At 35.9% G+C, this 22,692-nt stretch overlaps 1 protein-coding gene across 1 annotated transcript in view; it reads left to right on the top strand.

Annotated features, from left to right (window-relative positions):
- The window catches only part of DIAPH3 (diaphanous related formin 3), a 140,098-nt gene that overhangs the window by 33,479 nt on the left and 83,927 nt on the right, over positions 1–22,692 (top strand). The window contains exons 9-16 of the mRNA XM_088534125.1: positions 5,972–6,082; positions 6,509–6,627; positions 6,784–6,900; positions 8,010–8,128; positions 8,265–8,329; positions 8,935–9,039; positions 11,371–11,703; positions 12,674–12,788. Of these exons, the coding sequence (XP_088390251.1) occupies positions 5,972–6,082; positions 6,509–6,627; positions 6,784–6,900; positions 8,010–8,128; positions 8,265–8,329; positions 8,935–9,039; positions 11,371–11,703; positions 12,674–12,788 (1,084 nt within the window). The remainder of the gene's footprint in view (positions 1–5,971; positions 6,083–6,508; positions 6,628–6,783; positions 6,901–8,009; positions 8,129–8,264; positions 8,330–8,934; positions 9,040–11,370; positions 11,704–12,673; positions 12,789–22,692) is intronic.

The raw sequence follows: 22,692 nt of genomic DNA, 5'->3' as shown, positions 1-22,692 counted from the left end.
ATTCAAGACTGTCAGACTGCTCACAGAATTTTATCAAAGGTAACTTGGTGTAAAAGAAAGCTGTTGAACTGTCAGTTCAGCCATTCTTACCTGGCATGCAAGCAATGACTCTGTCTCCTTTGGCTTCTATATCCCAAGAGCTGATACTTAGAGCTGGCAACAAAAGCTTCATTTGTATTTTTAGCCATTTCATGTACTTTGAGGATTATCAAGGAATGATGTTGCATTTGGGAAATTATTCAATTTCTGCCTAATTAGAGATATCAGAGATGAGTGGATATGCCTTGGAATTGTAGTATGGACATAGGTACAAACACACGCTTGAGTAAATGTAGAAAACTGCCCATAGCTGTTTCTTTCTTAAGTAGTAGTTCTGTGGACCCTTTGCTTTACTCTTTAGTCCACACTTTGCAGCATTCAGATTCCCCAGGTTCAGCTGGGGAACCTGGAAGGCTCATTTATACTCTGTTTATGATCGACTTGGTGAATAGGTAGTGAAGGTAGTAGCATGTTATTTCTGATGTAATTAGTAGCCACCCTCTAGAAGCGTGGAGCAAATTCATTGGACTGTTAGGTCTGAGATCTTAATAATTGTAAATACCAATCTGTATTTGAGTATTCGGAAAATTTTTAGTTCCGAAATGCTAGGCAGGTGTAGCATTATTTTAAGAAAAGGATTTCATTGTATAGTCTTTTCTAAAGAAATGGCACCAATCTCCATCTTTTTAATCAAAAAAACAAAAACAAAAAAAAGACTGATCAAAGTCTGATGCCCTAGCTAATTTGGCATTCTGTGTTTACAAGGGAGTTTGTTTGTGACTTTTTGGCTTTTGTGTTTGAATCTGCCCTGCTTCTGATTAATGGAAAGTCTGGTACCAGTGTGTTTTTTCTCTTCAATTAATGTACATCTACAGTGTACTGATCTAAAGTGCCTGTGCTGAACATAAGATGTTCTTCGGATCTCACCTTAACTTCTGGACCTTAGGACTTTGTTTACTTACTTTTGATCCTTGATCATATATTTTATGAAGGCTTTTTTTTTTTTCCCTCCTTCTTTTGAAGGAAACATCCTTACTGAACAGTTAGACACCAATGGAACTCAACAAAACGAGGGGCAAGCTCGCTAAATTACTTGCAAAGAACAAATCTTTAGCAAAATAAGATGCCACAAGTAGGATTTAGTTTGCAAGTAGGCCAGCTATCGCTCCAATAAACAAGTGAAAAGTCTAAGTTCTCATGTAGCGCAGGGAACTGACACATGACTTGGGTCATTTAGGAAATGCCCACCCGTCTGGACCTGCATTTGGAAACTGAGTGGGATAAAGCTGCTGTAAATGGTACTGCGTGCTCACTTGTAAGACAGTAAATCGAGCTCCTAGTCCAGAAAGGCGATGTGTCCGAGAAGGCACCAGTCACTCAGTGTGCATTACAGGGAAGATCTGACCTGCTCTTAGAGCCTACTTGGCTACTGACTAATAAGAACAGAAATGTAACCTTGCATGTAGCTTCATGCATATGTCTGTCTTTATGTAGGCATCTAAGCATAGGTGTCTGAAGCTTGTACTCTTTTCTGCAGGGAGCACTCTTGACTTAAGTTCGTTCTTGCACCTTATGCAGACACTGTTAACTGTCCTAAACGTGCTGAGGCTTTATTGACCTAGCTTCACACATAGGGCAAGATTAACATGTTTCTCCTACCTACAAACTTTAGAGTGCTAGAAAGTGTCTTTACTCTAGAATTTGCCCCAAGCAGCTGGTTAAGACTAGCTTTCAATAAGCTGCTGTGATGTTGTTCATCAAACTTAAAGGGGGCATTTCTGCTTTTTCTTGCCTTTTTTTTTTTTTTTTTTTCTTTTTTCCCAGTTACAAAAATGTAACTGCACTGATTTCTGGTGCTACTAAAATGTTAATGTTCACAAAATTGTTTCTTGTTTTAGTAGAATTCAAGACATTTTTCCTTACAGTTACAGTTCGTTAAACAGTCCTCTCTTGTGGCAATCTAACTTCTGAGTGAACAAATTTTACGTTATTATGGTAATGTTGGAATTAAGTATTGTATACTGTTACATATAAATTTTCTTTTTTTAATTTCATGAAACAAATTACTCAATCGTGGTTTTAAGCAAGGCACTGCTTGTTTGCTTTACCTCTGCAACTTATTTGATGCTGCTGTTTGTAGACCTTTCTTTGGAATTTTCACTATCGTTTTGTTTTTTATTCCATTAGGAACACTTTGTGAACACAATCCAGTCAGTATTTTTTTCTTGTTTATCCTACAAAAAGAAAAACATGTTCTGGTTATAATCAGCCTTGCAAATTTCCTGCTTGAGTGAATTTGATTCAAATACTAGAATAACGGTCCTTTTAAAGTGCTACAGCTCTTACTTCTCACGTTGGTATCTTGTCTCTGTTATGTTTGCATAGCATGTGCACATGGACCTTTTTGATTTGGCAAATGAAAATAGCAAATATTTTAGCAGCAACTGTATCTGTAGACATCCTTGCGTCTACATTGCATTGCTCCATCAAAGACAAAACCGTAGTTTGTTCTTATCAGAATTTTCCATGTAGCATATGTTGTTTAGTATCTGATTACATTTGTTGATCCTCTAAACCAAATCATGTGCCAAATGCTGATTCCTTGCTTAGGAGAGCATCTATCTTATGAGGAAAGACTAAGCGAGCTGGGCCTATTTAGCCTGGAGAAGGGGTCGTTGAGAGGAGATTTGAACAACATGTTCAAGTACCCTGAGGGGTGACTGTAGGGAGGATGGGGCCAGGCTCTTCTCTGTGGTGGCCGGTGACAGGATGAGGGATAATGGGCCTAAGTTGAAACACAGGAAGTTCCACCTCCATGTGAGGAAGAACTTCTTTCCTGTGAGGGTGACAGAGCCCTGGAACAGGCTGCCCAGAGAGGTTGTGAAGTCTCCTTCTCTGGAGATCTTCCAAACCTGCCTGGATGCCACCCTGTGCCACGTGCTCTAGGTGTCCCTGCTGGAGCAGGGGGGTTGGACTAAATGATCTGTACAGGTCCCTTCAAACCTCATTGTGTGATTGCGTGTCTTTTTTTTTCCAGTAACACTTTGTCGTCTTATACCCTAACAAGAGTTACTGTTCTGGTGTAATCGAGCAATATGGCGTTTCACCTCCTGTGAAATGTAACTGCAACCTTGCAGTATGCTTGATGTACATTTAATATTGAGTGCATGACAGCGCTGACCAGTGAAGTCTCTGAGCAGTGAAATACCTCAATAATGTCAAAAGGAGTGCAGGTGTGGAGTTTATATGCTGAACTACTACATTGGAATAGTTGAAGTAACTGTGTCGAGAAAATAAAATGCAATCAAAGATTCATATTCAAGAGAGAAACCACAAAAAACGGTGATGGTGTAACAAATCTCAGCTAAATAAGCAAAGTGAAAATTAGAGGCAGTACACCAAAATATTTGTCATTCCCGATGAAGAAAAATGCAAATACTGATAAAGTGATTGGTAAAGTAGACCCGTACTAAAACACGTACAGAAAGGTTTAAGAATGAAGAATACAACCCTATTTAGAGCATAAGAGAATATCTTCTGTGATACAGATGCACTGAATTTTAACAGTTTAGGTTGCCTGCATACTCTACCACATGTTGGGTCCAAGTTACAGACTAGACTAGCCAGTTTCTCCACCAAGTTGTTGCACTGCAAATTTATGCAGCTTATGAGCTTAAGGAAGGCATACTCAAAGCCAAGAACGTAGTGTTAATCTGCACCAAACTATTTATAGCCTAAAATTATTATTTACACATCTCTCTGCCCGTGCTGCTCTATGCTGTGTTTTTGTTTGGCATAATATTACTATCTAGTAGTTACAGAAATGTATATAAGGCAGACTTCTCCAAGCTAAGCAAAATCTAAAGTAAGTGGAGCTGCAATCATTCAGTCATTAGACAACTGCTGTTGCGGGCAAATAAGCCGGAGCAGAGGTGCTGGCAGGCTGAGCCGAGTTTCAGCAAAGCCTAAAGGTCTGCAGGCTGGTGTCCTTAGCCTACTGCCAAAGCCTGTAGTCTCTTGCTGGTAAAAATACCACTGTAATAACATATATTTACTGCGTTACCAGGCTGCAGCCACGTTCAGAGTTTTTAAACTATCATGATAGACAATTATTGCATGTGAAGAGAGAGTCCCATGGACAGAAATGCTTGGTTTTATAGCATGAGTGTCTTAATTCTCTACAAAGTGCTGTTAAGACAATACGTGGAAGATTTTGTTCAGTCTGTTTTTTAAGAGGCTGAGTCCCATACTCTTTCTATTGCTGTATGAGGTTTTGGATATAGGTAAGTCTAAAGATTATTTTTATTTATTTTTGATATTTCTACTGCTCATATTTTGAGGTTAGCAACTCTTCTTGTTAACATAATGTCAATACAACAGTAGCAACCAAATATGAAATTAACTTTTACAAATGGCATATTGTAGAAACACAAGGTTCATCTTTTTTATTTGAACAAATATATGTTGTAGTAAACTTTCAAGTTTCTAAAGACTAAACAAAACTGAATTACAGTTAACTTAAGGAAATAGGACAGATTTGGTGGGGAAGAAGAGTCATTATGGTTCTGATTAGCTCTACAAAGGTGAGGAATCCACTGTAGCAGGTTGTACAGAGAAGAGAGATTTTAAAGGAATTTGCAAATATGACAAGAGCTTTCTCAAGGGAACATACTTGTAGTTTTCCGGATCTGCCATGATGCCATGAAAGCTTTCATAAAGAGTAGTAGTCTTTTGCCAACTTAGAGTTGCAATGTGTACTAAAGTTACTTTATGCCCGAGTTCCTTCAAAGCTTTCTGATATGACATCCAATTATGTTCTTTTTTTCCTAAGATTTTTTTCTGCCACCCCTTCAACTTGTGCTAGATCCTGTCTGTCCCCAAGTGTTCTACCATGGGAATTCCTTTCACAACCATGTAGTTCTCCTTAAGTTCTACTTAAACTCTTTTTATGAGCTTAAGTGTTGCTTTGGCCTTTTTTTTTCTTTTCCAATTACTCTGATTTACGCCAGGATATTTTACTAGCTCTACAGTTCCTGTTGCACTACTTAGTTTTATTTATTTTCTTTTATTTTGGAGGTGAGTGGGGCTGGAAGGAGATGTATTCATTCTAAACTTTTTTTGCAAATTACCCCTTATTTTTTTTTTGTCTGCCTTACCCTAGTTTTATGTTTGACTGAATTATTATTATTATTATTATTATTTTGGTGAATTTGTAACAGATAGAATTTGCCTAATAAAAATGGTGACCTATGTTGTAGTTTAAGAGCAAAAGACAATATGGAAACAAAATGGAAACAATTTTGTACCTAAATACTTCACATCACAGATATGTGTAATTTGATGAATTTCTGCATTGTAATTGTCCTGATATTTGAGCTTTCAAGCATGATCTACGGGTTCCCATCAAGTACTCTGTGAAACACTGAGATTCTGCAGTTCTTAGTAAGGAAGATTTTTTTTTTAAAAAATGTTGTTCTTAAGTTTCAGTTTAACTGAAGTTTTTAGTTTTGTCATCTAATATTTTTAACTATACACCCAGACTTTAGGCTTTACCATTTTTATGTCATTAACTTTATATCTGCATGTATAAATAAATGTATATTTGAACTTATCTATCTAAAAAGTTAATGTTTAATTATGCTTATCAATTATACTTCCTATGTCCTAAATGAACCTGCTGTTTTCGTTAAATGGCAAAATTCAGTGGGATGAGAGGAAATAATCACTTTCTAAGGAAATTTGTGGTTAGTGTATAATATCCACAGCTTATATGGCTGATAAGTTTAAGTATTTAAATTATAAGATCTCAATGGTGTGATAATTAGGCAGGACTTCATGTGGAATGCTCTTCAAGTGGTTCATTATCTGCTTTTAACTCTGTACTGAAAACAAGAGATGCTGAGAAATAGTTCATTTTTGTCCTCTGTTGTAGGTAGCTTGTATGCAGCTCATCAATGCTCTTGTTACATCTCCAGATGATTTGGATTTTAGGCTTCACATCAGAAACGAATTCATGCGCAGTGGATTGAAAGAGATCTTGCCAGTAAGCGTCTCCTAGTCTCTGTTTGCATTTCTGTTTAAATTATTCCACTGTTTGAGCTTGAGAGGGGGAATGGGAGAACAAGTTTTAATAAATTATTCTCAGTGGCATTTTATTAAGTCTGAGAGGGAGCAGTTAGATATGGGATTCAAACGTAACATAAGAATGAAAAGATAAAGTGAATTCCCTGGAGTTTATGCTGATTCCTCAACCTTTTAGGACTTGAATGAACAAGAACATGCAGCAGACTGTTGTGGAGATACTAGCTAAGCCATATTGAAGCCATGTTTGGCTTTTTACTATTTAGTTAAACCTGTGTATTCTTGTAACTTTAAACTTCAAAAGAACAGACTTATGGAAGCTATTAAAAAGGTAGGATTTATTTACGTGGGGAGTTTTTCCAGCCTTTTCACTGTTCTTTCTTTGCAGAAATTGAAATGTATAAAGAATGAAGCTCTGGATATTCAGCTGAAAGTCTTCAATGAGCATAAGGAAGAGGACATGATTGAGTTCTCCCATCGTTTAGAAGATATTAGATCTGAACTAGAATATCCTTTCTGTCATTAACAAGAGAAATATGTACAAATAATATATATAATGGATATTTTTGTGATACAATTTTTGTTTAAAAACTTACTGGTCAACATTTAACTGAAAAAAAAAAAATAAAAAGACCTTACTGCAATTTTCCTTAACTCTTTTACTGAAGTAAATGATGTTTACAACATGGTGTGGAATACAGTTAAGGACACTAGTGCGGAAGGATATTTTCTTTCTATTCTCCAACATCTTTTGCTGATAAGAAATGATTATTTTGTACGGTATGTTTAATGGTAAATGTTAATTGTGAATTTGATTATGTTGTAGTTGTTAATAGAATAGTTATTCTAAAAAGTTTGGCAGCTAATACAGTTTAATATTTTTCAGTGCAGACTGCAATTCATAAATATCCTTTTGTTCAAAAAAAAGGGGGGGGGAAAAGTCACTTCTGAATGAGTGATCTGTGCGTTTTTGTCTCTCCTGCTTAGAATACAATTATGTATGCATCTAGAATACTTTCCTTATTGAAATCTGAAGGTTATTGACTACCAGTATAAGATTAGAAGTCCTGCTCTATTGTGGCAGCAGCCTTGTAATCTTGTGACATGTGTCAGCCAAATGACAGAAAGCATTATGAACAGCAGTGCATTTCTTCATGTAAATCTGAACATGTTTAATTTAAAGTAAATTGTTCTGTTGGGAATAGCATATTCTCTGCAAGTTATAATTTGGTGTGAACATGTTAGTGTTTCTTGTAAATTTGTCAAAATAAATTTCAGGGTGATGGTTAAGGTGTATGCTTAAAGCTGGTGTGCTTTTTATTCAAAATACTCTTCGTGGCCTTTTGAAGAGACATTGGGGCAACCAGACATAAACTGGACAGAGAGGGGAAGGCAAACTAATATTTCCATGATGTCTGAAAGTGCTTACCTGGCAGGGGTACCTCTGTGCGAGGCCTCTTCTACCTGGGGTGGTTTGAATTCACATTTTTCGTGCTCTGGACAAGTGACCCAGCTGTGCCACGACTGGGAGTTTCTGAGCAGTTCACTCCTCTTGGTGAAGCAAGGCTGCAAAGCAGCCGAAGTTCCATTAGCCACAGAGACAGAAGAAGCCAAAGGGAGAGCTGAACAGATTTGCTTCCTGTTAGCTGGAAGGAAGGAGGAGCCTCTTCTTTCTGTAGTTGCTTAGAAGGATAAATGTTATATAAGAATGGCTTATCGATAGGTTCACTGTCAGGCATATTTGTCCTCTACTAAGAAATCAAATAATTCATTTGGTGTTTCCATCTATCCTCTCTGGAAGAAAGTCAGTTCAAATGGTTTTACGGTATGCATAGACTGTGTTTTAAGTATATGCTAATAAATAAATGATATTACCTTTCTCTCTTTAGTCCACAGTATTTCAAGTTAATTGAAGAGTGTGTGTCCCAGATAGTGTTGCATCGAAGTGGAACAGACCCAGATTTCACATATCGTAAAAGATTAGATATAAATTTCAGTCACTTAGTAGGTAAGTACTGTTTGAAATTATTATGGTATCGTATTTTTCTTGTATGTGTCAAAAAGCAAGTTAAAGTTGTGTATATGACTGAGAATCTTGTGTCCCCATATATGTACAAGTTATGTTTATTTGTTTATTTTTAAAGATATTTGTGTAGATAAAGCAAGATTAGAAGAATGTGAAGAGAGGGCTTCAGAACTTTCCAGAAAAGTAAGTAATTCTTAAGTTATGTGATCAGAAGATGGACACAGGGAACTACAGAATAGCTTCATGAATAAACTAACTGAAAATAGCTTTTAACTTCAAAAACTTATGATCACTTTTGTGTTAATGGAAAGTTGAATGTTTCTTGTGCAAACCTAGGTGTACGTGAAGTAAAATAGATCTTCCTGCTGTTTATTTTGAAGTTTCATGTACAAATCTGTCAAAAATCAGTTGAGCACTTGCATTGAATAGTATTTATGATATATTTTTAACAAGATTAACAGTGAGAGAACAAGTATTGGCTTGTTTGTATTTATCAACTCTGTATTACAAAAGCTTTTTTTTAAGCTAGAGTTCTCTATACAATTCCAACTTAAATTGGATTAATTGCTTCATACCAATTTATAAAGACTTGTAGAACTAATGGAGTTGGAACTTCATTCGCCCTCCGGGGGAAGTTAAAGTAGAATAGCAAATGTGGTGTATGCGTCCTTAGTTTTGTAATGTGTGAGTTTAATAGTAAGAATAAAATGAAATACAAAAGGAATCTTGAGAAACTACATAGAACAGGAAGATTACAACTCTATTCATTTTATTTCTCTCCTTATTAGTTTGAAAAAGATTTTATAGTTCACCAGGAGACCCAGGCTCTACTACAAAAAAAAGAAGATCGGATCAGTGAGCTTGAAGCAGAATTACAGGCTTTTAAATCACAGGTATAAGATAGGTTAAAGAATGTATTAAGTGTTGTTGTTGAAATAAATTTCACTTGGCTCCTTTTTGTATACTCTAATAGTACATTTGAGTGTTTTTTAAGAATACTCTGATCTGTTATTACTGACTGTTAGTTGCCTTTTTTCTGTGTTTTATACAAAGAATTGTAGTGTGACATTAATTAGCTCTGTGAGTTTCCCAGTTGATCCTTCTTGTGCCTCAGTTCTGTTAATTAAACTAGTTTCTTATGTTTCATTTGGGTTTTGCTTTCAGTGTCATATATTTCAAAAGTAATTAACCACATAGGGTAATAAGTCTTATGCTCCTAGATTAGCATTCAGCACTGTGATCTTTATCCCTTCGCAGGAAAATATTCGTTATATAGTTTATTCTGCTGAAGCCTTGCCATGGATATCCATCAGTGAAAGAAATAACCTGTGGCTACATAAAACCACTTCCTGTTTTTTTTTTTTTTTAATTTTCAAACTTTAATAAATACTTTAAAATATGATGGAGAGAAGAAATGTGGATTTTGTGTGATATTTCACTTAACTGCTTCAGCTTTAATATCTGTGTAACAAGACTGACCAAGTGATTTTTCCTGTACCTTAGAGTAGGTGTGGTAGCTGCAATCCTAAAATGACAGAAGAAAGGCAGCAATGAGGGACGTGTACAGGGAGATGAAGAAATATGTTTTGATTGGACTTTATAAAAGTTTTTTTTTTTTTTAATAAGTAAAACTAGTTCATCTTTGTTTTGGTAATATTTTAAAAATATCCTTCTGATTCAGATTTCTGGTCAGAATTCACTGTTAATGTCAGAATCTATTTTTAAAAAGGGAAAATTGCAAAACTTGTTGCTTCTCCAAGATTTTGTTTTTTTATTGACAGCTTTATATCATGGATTAAGAAAATAGTTCTCTATACAATTCCCGAAAAAACAAAACAAAACAAACAAACAAAAAAAACCCACCTCATCATTTTGTAAGCGAAATAGCCTTTTCTCTCTCTTTTTTTTCCTGTTTTATTGTTCACTGGAGTGAACTTTTTTTTTTTGTATAGATAGTGTGCACAATTTAGTATTCTACTTACAAATTATTATACCTAGAGTTCCCTACAATTTGTGTTTCTTGAAATACTTTGTAAACAAAGTAATGAATTATTTCAGTTACTTCAAACAAAGAGGAATGTTTGGTTTTACATTTGGCATCAGTTTCAATTTACCATTACTGTTTCTGCTGTATGTTATGTGACCATATTGTGTTTTACTTGGTATTCATTCATATTAATTTTCCTTCATTTATTAGAACTTAATGGTTCAGTGCCTGCTTCTAAGTGTAAGGAACACACATTCAGGGGTTCAAAAAACAGTAATACCTTATTTGATAAATTCCTTGATAATAAGTTATTTCCTTTTTACAATCTTTATCCTTTGCTTACCGTATTCCCTTGTGCAGTTCAAAAATGAAATGGACTATTCCAGTTTATAACTATCAGTTGAATAAGTTGATATTATCACTAGTAGATAAATATTTCTCAGTAATATTTGAAATCCATTATAGAAGTTGTTCAAATAGCAGGCAATTGTTTTTGTCTTATAGACATGCATATTAAAAAGACCCATCCTATACAGTATAGATCTTCACCATTTAGAATAATAAATCAGTGCAACATCCTAAAAGTTATTAATATAGTTGTCAAATCTGCTTGATTAAGTGCTATACAATATTGTGCAGTTGCTGCATTTCCTATTGACTTTACTATAAAGGGTAACGTTTCCCGATTTTAAAAATATAATGGCCATTAGTTTTATGTGTCTACAGATTTAAGGCAGCACTGTTTGTATTAAGTCCTTTTCTTCAGAAAAAAAAAGAAGGGCTGGGAGGGGACTTTTTTTGTAATTCCTTGGCCCTTTTAGTTCTGCAGAATGAGAGTGCTCATCTGTAGCAAAATGTCTAATCTTCAGCTCTGTTGGTTTGTTTGTGGTAGCTCCAAAAAGTGAATTACTAATCTAGTTGGATTCTGCTATTTATTTTAAATTACTAAATCCTGGTGATAATTCTCTGTTCTGTAGGGCAAACAAGAATATTGGAGACATTGAAGTTATATTTTAATATGTGCTGGACTCTGACAGTCTAGATAAGCTTTCACCATACAAGTGGGTTACACTGCAGTTTTTCATTTTCCACGTGTTTTGTAGCCTGAATGTCCACTTGTAATTGGAAGTCCCCATAGTGTAAAATCATAAACCCAGTGGCTTCTGGATTTAATTTACAAACTCTGGCTGTTGTGATATGTTGTTTATTAGAAGTTGTGAATATTTTTCCTTATCAGTATGGCTCCTTGCCACCTGGATTTCTGTCGTCGCCACGTGGAGACGCATCTGTCGCTGCCCTGGAAGCTGCAGGACCGTATCAGTTGCCTCCGCCTCCTCCGCCGCTGCCTTCTAATGGAGCAATCCCACCACCACCACCTCCCCCTCCTCTTCCACCAGCTCTGAATGGTGTGGGAATTCCTCTACCTTTTGGGGCTCCTCCACCACCACCACCTCCACCAGGCCTGCCTGGAGCACAGTCGTCTCCACCTCCCCACACTTTGCCATTTGGTCTGAAGCCTAAAAAAGAATTCAGGCCCGAAATTACTATGAAAAGATTCAACTGGTCTAAGGTAAGCCTCGTAAAATTCTAGTGTAAAATAAAACATAGAACTTAGGCTAAATGGATTGTCAGAAATAAGACTATCTTGAGTAATTGATAAATTAGTTAAAATTATTTAAGAACGTATATGAAGACTTTATACCTTTACATTAGTTTTATTGCTTTTTGAAAACTACACTGCTCTGATTAATCATCTGGGCAGGTGGTCTGGATAAGCCAGGTCTGGTTGAGAAATAATACAGCCTTGATACCTGCTTGCTTCTTGGGTCCTGCTGCAACTGATCAGGTAGTAAACTGCTTACATTGGGTCAGTCATAGTGCTGAACTGATACTTCAAGACAAGTGTCTTGTATCTGTACAACTATCTAGTCAGGACTGTGGGAAGAGACACTGCAGGTCTCTCCATTTGTGCTTTGTGTGGATGTTCTCATATGAAGTTTTAGTGCTTAAAAAAAAGTGTCTTTTCTACTCTGGAACAATCAGTTGAGTTTTGGGAACTATAGCTGCTTAGCTCCAAATAAGTCAATTTAAAAAGCTTGAGTTTTACAAAGCAACCAAAGCCTCAATGTAAAAATATAGAGTGTTTTTTCATGTGTTCAGAGATGACTTAAAACTTGCTTAAGTTTAAAATCTAGATCAAAAATAGTTTGTTGTGCTTAGACCTTGGGTAAGAGACTGTCTTGTCACTGCATTACATTGATATAATTGTTCTGTCCAAAAATACTTACTAAACTTACTATAACGTTTATTATCTTGAATCAGAAGCACTTTACCAATTCTGAGTTGTTTACCTGTACCAATACTTGCTGTATTTTACAGACCTCTGAAATATGAAATCCAGGTACTACAGTTAGCCATGTTCTATAGATGTATTTTAAAAATTAAATGCTGTTTCAGTGTAAAAATAATCAAAACTGAATTAATATGTAGCCTTAAAAGAATGTGATTAATAAAAGTTTTGTTCTCTTTCTTGTTTATAGATCAGACCTCAGGAAATGACAGAATCCTGTTTTTGGGTTAAGGCAGAAGAGGACAAATATGAGAATGCTGACATGCTTTGCAAATTGGAGCATACGTTTTGTTGTCAAAAGAAGGGTAAGCAAATGGTTGCTTTAATTTTCTTCCTTTAATTTCCTTTTCTTCCTTTTTAAATACTACATGAAATAATTCTGTATGTAACATTACTGCTCTGTTTTTTAAAAGGAATGAGGGGGGAAAATGAAAATCCCAAACTGCTTAAAGAAATAATCTTCAGCTCTTTTACTCACAAAACAATAAAAATTTTATGACTTATAAGGAAAATCTTACTAAAAAAGTCAAGAAATGCTTCTTGATAGGTCAGACTTTACTTTTGAAAAGTTGTTTATAAAATGTTGACAGTGTACTATGACCAATGTAGAATTCAGAAGGTGATATGTTTATCTTCAGAATACATATGCTATTTGATGTGCTCCGATTCCTTGGAGAGGAGAATAGTCTTTTTAATGACTTTTTACGTTCTTATAAGCATGTAGCAACATAGCTCTCCCATGATATTTTGCTTAGTTTCTTCCTGGATCTGCTTTTACAGCCCTGTGGAAGAGCAAACTCTTTAAAGTACTCCTGACTTTAAACCTCTTTGTCTTTTTTTTAGAAGTAGTCTTGTTAGCATTTTAGGCTTCTTCTGCCCCATACATAAAATGTTCAAATTTCCCTGTTATTTCTTGCCACTCCCTGCCCCCCGCCCCAGAGACTACTGCTTCAGAGTAACCAAAAGGGTGTAATGATTAATTCATTTTCTGATTTTCAATTTTCCAAATGGAAAAGAAATTATCATATATGTCAGTTTAAAAAATAATTTAGAATGAAATATGTAGTATAGTGCAAAGGGTTCTCAATCACCGCCCCCCCCCCTTTTTTTTTCCCCTCGCGCCTTGCTATCTTGTGTATTTTTTTGAAGTAACAAGAACTCTGCAGCTTTTTTTTAAGGCAAAGTAGCTTTTTTAATGTTTCAGTTACAATTTATTAATGTTAATATCTGATGTTATTAAAAATATTGTGGAAAGAATAAAAAGGCAAGAAAATCTCATAGATCATAAACATTTTTGCTTGAATCTATTAGAAAAAGTCTGAGAGAGAATTGTCGTGTGTTTATAGCATTAAAAGAATTCCTAATAAAGCTCCCTGAAAGAGTAAGATGCAGAGTTTAGGAGTCACTCAAGGAAGTGCTGTTTCTTATCTGTAATTAAACAGCAAAACTTGGGAGACAAGATGTTGAGGCCAGAGGGTGTTAATATCTTAGAAGACTGTGAATCTCCACAGGCAGCAGGAACATCACATGAATGAGATTAATATCCCATCAAAGTTTGACTGAATGGACCAGCTCATTTTGATTCATGGTTTTGATAAAACTTAACAAAACAAACCTAACTTACTTTTTTTAAGCATATGAGACTTGTAACTTTTAATTTTTGAAATGATTGTGACCTGGATGGACAAGAATGTGCTTAATTTTCTGAAAGAGGTGGAGACAGCAAATATTGTGTTTTAGACAAGTAAGCAGGTGTCTAAATAGCAACATGAAACTAAATTTAACCTTTGTTCAAGTCAGTGGGTTCACAAAAAATTGCTATGAACACTTAAACACGTAGACAGACACCACTGGGTATTTTGGTGGCTGTATTGGTAAGAGCACAAATTCAAGTACAAATTAGGGCACAGAAACTGTTTCTGTTCTCAGGACGCTTGGGGAGAGGAGATGCTTCTTTGTAGCTTACATACAAATTGTTAGTAAGAACACCACTTGTCAAAGAAATTGGATACCTCTCTTTTCTACCCTTCTCAGTCTTGAGGAGATTTAGCACCATACTTTCTAATTCAGAATCATTGAGCTATTCACTGCACTGAATTTGGGAACAGTCCTTGACTCTTCTAAAAAGCTCTAAAGTTTTGTCTCTGACACCAGAAAATCAAAAGGATTTTTAAATTATTCTATAGCCAAATGGTAGAATCGAGAGCATGAGCTGGCTTCAACTGTGATGAAAGGGGTCTGCTTATGTATACTTTTCTTTTTTGCTGTTGTTTTTTGTATAAAAAAAGGAATATCTAATTGAGAAAGCGAGGGACCAGAATATTCAATGATGATTTAACTGATTTTCATTCTGATAAGTAAAACTAGATTGAAGTATTCACATGTTCACTTGCTGTGTATTAACAGCTGATGTTACAAAAGCTTTGATCTAGAAGAGGAAGTCTTAGATGTATGTGTATAATTCACTGAGGAATTTCTACTAGAAAATAGTACAGAATAGAATACATTCTGAACTCTAGCAGATGTTAGTATAGAACTTTTAAGTGATGTTGATTCTGAATAGAAAATGAGGGTGGTAAGAGAGGTGTGAGAGAAGTATCACTACAAGTGCTAAAAAGTAAAATGATACTGGTTTAAGACTGTAGGAAAAGTACTGAACAGTAGCTTAAGGCAAAGATCATCAAAATTAACACCTTACAATATCAGGAAGGTCAAACAGATGATCATATATTTGAAGAATTACTTGGGTTGTAAGGATCTCTAGAACTCACCTGGTTCAACTCTCTGTTAAAGCAGAGCCAACCGAGTTCATGTTGCCTGGTCTTTTCTCCCACTGAATTCTGGCTGCCCCCAAAGATGGAGCTTTTGTAGCCCCTAGGGCAGCCTCTTCCAATGTCCCAACACCATCATGGGGAAGACTTTTCTTAGTATCTGGATGGAATGCTGCTTGTTAGGACTTTTCTCTGTTACCACTTGTTTTTTTATTTTGGACCTCCGGGAAGAGGCTGATTCCATCTGATTTATAGCCTTTCTTTAGGTAGTTTTTGTTATTGGTGAGAGTCCCCTCGCCACCGCCTTTATCCTGGGTGACCATCGCAGCTCTCAGCCTGCTCTTATACACTGCAATTTTCTGTCCTCTAATCATATTGACTTTTCTTGGACTGGGGTGCCTAAAACCCTGTACCCTCTCCCTGAGGGAGGAGAGAAATACAGTGAATTAACCACTTTCTTTCAAGTTTTTACATTGCTCCTTTTTTTTTTCTTTTATCTAAAAGCAAACAAAACCTGCTTGATTAATGGTTCAGAGTCCTCTTAAGAAGGTATGGGTGGAATTAGATAATTTCTCTTAATTTCCTATTTGTTATAAAAGCATATTACTCACTTTCCAGAAATTGAAACATTCTGTGAATGTAATACATTTTTTAAGTTAGCATTTTGAGATAGAACAATAAGAAATGCCTGAATGTCAGTGACTGACCATGGTCTTGTAGCAGATTATTGGAAACAGGTGTAATTTATTGGACAGTGCTATTCATAATTTGGTATAAATATGTATTCTTAAAGAAATAATGTGCTTTGCAGATAAAATAGGCAAGGACTAAATGGAAAAACTACTCTTTTGTCATAAAAAACTTTGAAGATGTACTGCTACATATGGGTTGTAGGAGGAGAACATTAGTTTGAAGTCTGGAAGTATAGATCAATTTAGATTATTTTCAGTGCAACTACGTAAGAGATTGGATTATGCCTGTGAAGTGCATGTATATTTTCCCCTCCCTCTATGAACAAATGTTTGAAGTTTATTGTGAGATGCCCCAACACTGAAATAAAAGATTGTGGAATCCTGAAATTATTAGTTTGTGGCAGCAGTTAATAAAAGTAAGAAAGAAAAATCACTTCCCTATGGATGCCATTGTAGAAGTACTGGTCCTACCCAGAGCGTTTTTATAATCAGGTAGAAAAAAAATGTTACGAGTTGAAAAATTTTATTTTGAAAATAAAGTGAGTGTAGATGGTCTGCACTGCTGTTCTTTGATATGTAGACAACAGTCCTGTTTGAGGGCGGAAAGCAAGATGCGGTACCGAGATAATTTGAGGTTTGAAAGAGAAAGAAGTAAAAAGAAATATCAAGTGTTTGGGATTTATCAGGATTACAGTCATGGCTGCAGATCAATGTGTAAATGTGAAACAAGTCTTTCTGGCACCACTGATACCAAAGAAATAGCTTATATACTATTATTCTTTGAAAACATGAAACCAAATAGCTCATTTATAGTTGACTGACATGTGAAATACAGAGCAGCAGAGCTGGAGCAAAGCTTACAGGGCGTTTTTATATTGTCTAAAGCCTAAAACATCAGATGGGGAAACAAGAATGCTCGGTATCAAATGACAGGTGCTCTTTGTGTAGTGATCACAAACTTAATGTTGTACCCAGAGAGAACAAGCCAAGGAAATCCAACGTGCAGGTAATCCACTTCAGGACAGGGAGCTTTATGAAAGAGGCAAATGATCAAGCAGACAAGATTTCCATGCCTACAAGCGACCTCGTGAATGCTACAAAAGTGCTGCATTGTCATTCAAAAAAGCCAAACTGAAGCAATTTGATTTTTTAAAAGAAAAAAAGAAAGGTAGGGGGAAAGTTTGATTCATAGGACAGTTAAAGGCAGTATCATAGGGAAGAAGAATGGTATTTAAAATGGGAATGCTTGCCCGAATGATCCCATCACTGCAGGGCTGGTGCCAGAGCTGATTGTTCACAACTAAAGAACTTCCCTGGGAGTGCTGTCCCTGCTGCCAGGTGTCTGGAAAAGGTCAGTATAGATCCCTCTGATGTTATTTTATTTTCTCTTTTTTTCTAGTTGTGACAGGTTTCTCTGAGGCATTCTGGTAACACAAAGAGGACTTAGTTAACTAGTCAAATAGAAGAAATGACACCTGGACTAATAACATGATTGTTGCATCTGCAGGGAAATGAAAAAATCTTAATCATGACTAAAATACAGCTTTCTGTTTCTGAAAGAAAAACACTTTTCTGGCATGCGTGTAAAACCCAGACAATTGTGTGGGTTTTCTGAAAGCGCCCAGAAGAGATATTTAGAGCTTATAGTTATCTTACATTATGAAAGGGTTCTTTTCAATGAGGAAAACTTGGATATAAAGCATACAGATGCTTAGGCTTTAGGAAGGTGGCCTTCATGGATATTTATGTAGGGAGCCCCCTTTTCAAAGGGAAAGGTGAATATTTTGCTTTAATTATACTGTAGGTAAGCATGATCTTTTTTAAAACACAGTTTTCACTGCTTTGGATGATTGGTATAAATGCTTTTGTTTGATTCATACTATGGTAAAAAGCAAGCTAAAGGGTAAGCTTGGGGTAACTGTTGGAGAATGTCTTCCCTTCAGGATGTATTGCATCCATAAATGGGGATTCTTGCTTTTCAGTGGATCCAGAAGGCAGCAATGTGCATCTACATAAGTAGCAGACATACTGCCCTGGTGTGAAGGAACAAACAAAAAAGAGGTGCACTAGAGTGCTACAGGGGGGAGTTTACATTGAATTTTCCGTAGTCTTTGTCAAGTGTCTGTGCAAATCATTTCCTTCCTTTCGGTTTTTCAAGAGCCTCTCTGCAGTGGGCAGATGAACCTGACCTTTAGCACAGGCCTTAGGTACCTGCAGCATGTAAAATATGCGGCTGTTTTAGACTATGTCTCAAAGAAATGTAAAAAAGCAAAATATAATCTAAAATACTGAACATATTTCTTTTAGTGACATTAACACATTGCCAAAATTAAATCTATTTTTTAATGTTCTGAGGGGAGAAAAAATAGGCATGTTCTTTTACTAATACTCCAACATGGACAGGGAAAAACTTCAGTTTTTTAGAATAACTACTAAATCTGTTTAAAGAAGTGGAATGTGAATAACTCCTAAAACATGACTTCTGAATGCAAATTACATCCCCCCCTCCTCAAATATATGGAAAACAATTAATAAAAATCTGAAGAGAGCATTAACATGTGATCTTTAAAATTATATTTCTCTTGTGTTTGAATAGAATAAGGTGACAATGCCATTTATTTTATATATACATAATAAATATAATTATTTATAAATAATTTATAGCTTTTATATATGTATAAATACAGGTATAAATATATTCACATAAGAAAATAAATAAGCTATAAATTGTGGGTTTTTTTTAGTTAATTTTCTTACTATGGCAGATTGGGATGAACTGCATTCAATGACTGGGTCATGAGTACCTTACCTCAGACTCAGTGATTTGTAGATCCAGACTGTTAGTAAAAGTCTGCACATTATTCTAGCAGAATAGTGGAAAGGAGGCAGCCTGGGAGGAGATACTGTAGTTTAAGAAAAATCCTGTTAATCCTGTTTTATTATGATTTCTTCTGTTTCTTGAGATACTTTTAGGTAGCACGCTGTCTCTGATCAGTGCTAGTATCTTTCAAAAAGGTCCTAGTGGGCTACTGGGATGATTAACTCTGCTTTCAGCACACATCTTATAAGTTTTTTTTTTTTTTTCTATCTGTTACCTTGTGTTTCAGTCTTTTTTTTTTTTTGTCCCTCTGTTAAAAGATATTTGTGCTCACTTGTTTTTTATCACTAGAGAAGGTTTAGAAAAACAGTTTTTTCTACAATTAATGTTTTTCTTTTCTTTTGCGTAGAGCAATTGGATATTCATTTCCCACCCGCCAAGCCAATAATAAGCGGGCAAATAAAGGCTACTATAAGGAGATGTTGAGGGAATGGGAGTTGGCATTAAGTTGGTGTGGATTTGGCATAGGTTATTAGTGAATTGTATTAGTGAATGTTTGCCCACTTGGGTGGGGGGGCTTAGTTGTTTGTATTTATTAGTGATGGATGTTGAAAATAAACCATAATACTTATGGGTACAGATACAACTGTTGCATTATGTTCAGTATGTTTCCTGTGAGCCTCACTGTTTAGCCTTGTGGCTAAATTCTTCTACATGGAGTATGTTCCTGTTGGTGATAATTAAAAAAAAAAAAAAAAACAGCTAACAGACTACAGCCCCTCACCTTTCCCCCCGCCAAAAAACCCCCAAACCTTAATACTGCTTATTATTAATAGGTGATCACCTCTTGCTTTTTAACACAAATGAGTTATTTCCTGTTAGCTTCAAAACATATCCAAATGTTTTGTGTTCTCCTCAGTGAAGCGCTTTGAGGGAGTAGTTCCTGCAGTTCACCTTTACCACCACCTTCAAGCAAGTGATTTCCCTCCCAACATAATTGATTTCTCTCCAAAATGCAGTATTAGTCTGCAGTGGGCTTGTCTGAAGAGAATGTAAAAGCACGTTCAAGCTAACAAAACAACCCAGTCCTATTCTGCAGCGCTGCTGGAGGGAAAGCCTCGACCAGAACAGGGAGGATTTGATGTTCCCGAAGGAATAAGTGTCTGCTTATTGATTTCTAGTAGAGAATGATTTTAAAATGGGAATAAGTGAAATCTTGGAGTAGAAAAATATTATTTTCATGTAGGCTGGGGGGAGAGTGGGGAAAAACTTGCTGCTAGACATCATATGACCTAAAATATAAATGCCAGTGGAATGAAAAGACAGGTTTGAAAAATAAAGTACAAGTTAAAAAACAAGCAAACAAAAATTCATGATGTACTTGATCAACTTAAGTATTTTTCATTTAAAAAAATGATTAATTTTTCTGTGACCCTAACATCTCATACTTTTGTCCTTTAATTGCAAGGGTCTTTCAAGAATTAATTTGCTCTGGCTTAATATTACACACAATATTTAAAATTCTAGGAGCCTATTTGCATTTTTTTTTTCTTATTTAAGTCTTTTTTTACATGTTTATGCACTTGGTGCTTTTAATGTATTTCTAATCTTGTGTTACAAGCATTTATATCAGACTGAAGGCAGCACTATAGTTGAGTGCAATAACATCTTCATTACAACAGTCCTTTTATTGTCTTTTCTTCACCAGGAGCATAGAAAAATAATTTGAATGCAAGAAAAGAAATGTTTGGCAAACGTTACTGGCAAACTTTCAAAGTCACTGTTGATGAAAATTATTAACATTTTTTACATGAGAGTTTTTTTTTTTTTTGTCCTTTAAAAAAATCTACCTTTTAGTTTCTCAGTGAATGACTTGATTCAAAGAAAATTGACAATAAACAAGAAAAAGCAGGGATATTATTTTTTTAATGGAGCAGTAACTTCTGATTGCGCAGCTATAGAAAAAGGATTCAGACAAAGACACTGTTTTGCCATGCAGAAAGTGGCAATATTTAAGGCAGAACCTTTGAGTTTTGTTTGGTTTTGATGAAGCATTATTGCTAACAAAGCATTAAATTTATTCATAAGTAGACTGGTTAAGATCATTTTCTTTCCTTACCCAATGAGACTATGTATATACCTTTTTACCTGGTAACTCTTGGCAAATATCCTGTGATCTCATCTAATGCCTGATTTATTTTCTTAGTAAAGAGGAGTCTTATATAAAGAAAAGTGAGTTGGTTACTTCATGGGAATATTCAAAATACAGGCTGCTGTTTTTAAATGCAGTTGGTATCTTCAAGATAAATTTCCCATGTATTTTCCTGGTTCTGCAGGATTCTGCAAATAGCTTGCCTGGATAGTGTCATAGGAGACTCACTAAATCGGCCTTTTTATAAAACCTTCTCTGAAAAAGGCAACTATAATAAACTGTGTGTATACTATAAAGTTCCTGTAGGTTTTTTTTCTTTTTTCTTTTTTTTTGCCATTAATAGCAAACAAATTGCCAAAACTCTGTAAGAACGAATAAAATTTAGTTGATCTGAAAGAGTAAGAATTTTTGATTTTTCTTAATTTGTTCAGTTTGAATGGGAGCTACTGCAAAAAGAGTTTGCTTGGACAGAGTTAAGTCTAGTTCATTGTTCCGACAACTGTTTCTTATTTATTTATTCATTCATTTTATCCTTTAATTGTTTAAAGCCCCAGATACGTCAGTGGAACAGTTTCTAACCGGGTCTGTCACACAGAAAGGGAATGTTTAGGTTTCCAAAATCCTTCTGGGATCTTGGCCTGTAGAGAAAGAAAGATCCGTTAACAAATGTTGGGGCGTCCGCAGGTGGATGAGCTGTCAGCAACAGCTTTTGTCTTCTGCCTATTGCAGATCACTGTTACTGTTTTCACGGTTACTTCTATTTCTTTCTGAAATTTCCAATGCATATTTATAGCTTGAAGGGGTAACAAGATCCTACCTAGGGTGCCTGCTTATATCTACGTTTTGTTGATCATGCAGGGGGATGCCTTGTGGGATTTAAAATCTGGCTGCAGCCTGCTTGGTGCATGTGCTCCAGAAAGCTGCTTTTTGTTGTTGGCATTTCAGTATGAAATCTCAAAGTATTGGGTCATCAACCGGAAACAGTGGGAAGATGGAGAAAAACAACGAAATGTTCAAGGAAATTACTCGAATGAAAACTGTGATCAAAGCTGATCAAATGGGGTGCAGATACAACTGGAATGTGTGAAGGGAAAGTGGGATTCAAGGCTCGACTGCGCCTTGCTGGAGCTATCTGGGCATATGTTCAACAGATCTGTAACACTACCGTGGAAAGAAATCAAAAACAGAGATAGCTAAAAGCAAATGGGGTTAGATCACTAGCTGCAAGAAAGCCAGGGGAGAAAGTTTGCTGTTAGTAGCACATCGAGTAGCAGTATGAACCAAATTGCTCTTTCAATGTTCTGTGGAATAGAAGCGGAGGTGATAAACGGAGGGCTGGAGCCCATGAGTGAAGGTAAACCCGTCCTTTAGTGCTGGGCTGTTTACTGCCACGGTCTGCAGCCAGTGAGGGAAATCCAGGTGAATGCTGGCCTTTATCAGCATGGGTTACTCAGTTAACTAACACGTGAAGGTAATGACAGTACATTAATAAGAACGAATGATACGAACCTTTCCCATTCGCTGTTTAATATAGTATTTTGAAATCTTGTATCTTAAAACATTTGCAGGGGGTGCCGTCTGGGTTTGAATTGCTTTTTCGTTTATGATTGGCAGATCACTTCATTCCTTAGCGTACCACAAGAGTGTGTCATAGCACAGTAAATGATCTCTGTTTCTGAGTATCTGCTACTGATTTGGTAACAGAGGAGAGAGAACTGTTAATAAATACTAATTTTGGTGGCAACATGTATTGTACTTTTGAATCCATGCTGGGGT

This window comes from Tinamus guttatus, unplaced genomic scaffold (genome assembly GCF_059628265.1).
Source record: "Tinamus guttatus ecotype Peru unplaced genomic scaffold, ASM5962826v1 Tinamus_guttatus_pri_ptg000544l, whole genome shotgun sequence".
Taxonomy (NCBI): Eukaryota; Metazoa; Chordata; class Aves; order Tinamiformes; family Tinamidae; genus Tinamus; species Tinamus guttatus.
Note: the sequence above shows the minus strand (reverse complement) of the source record. Positions and strands in the feature narration are given on the sequence as shown.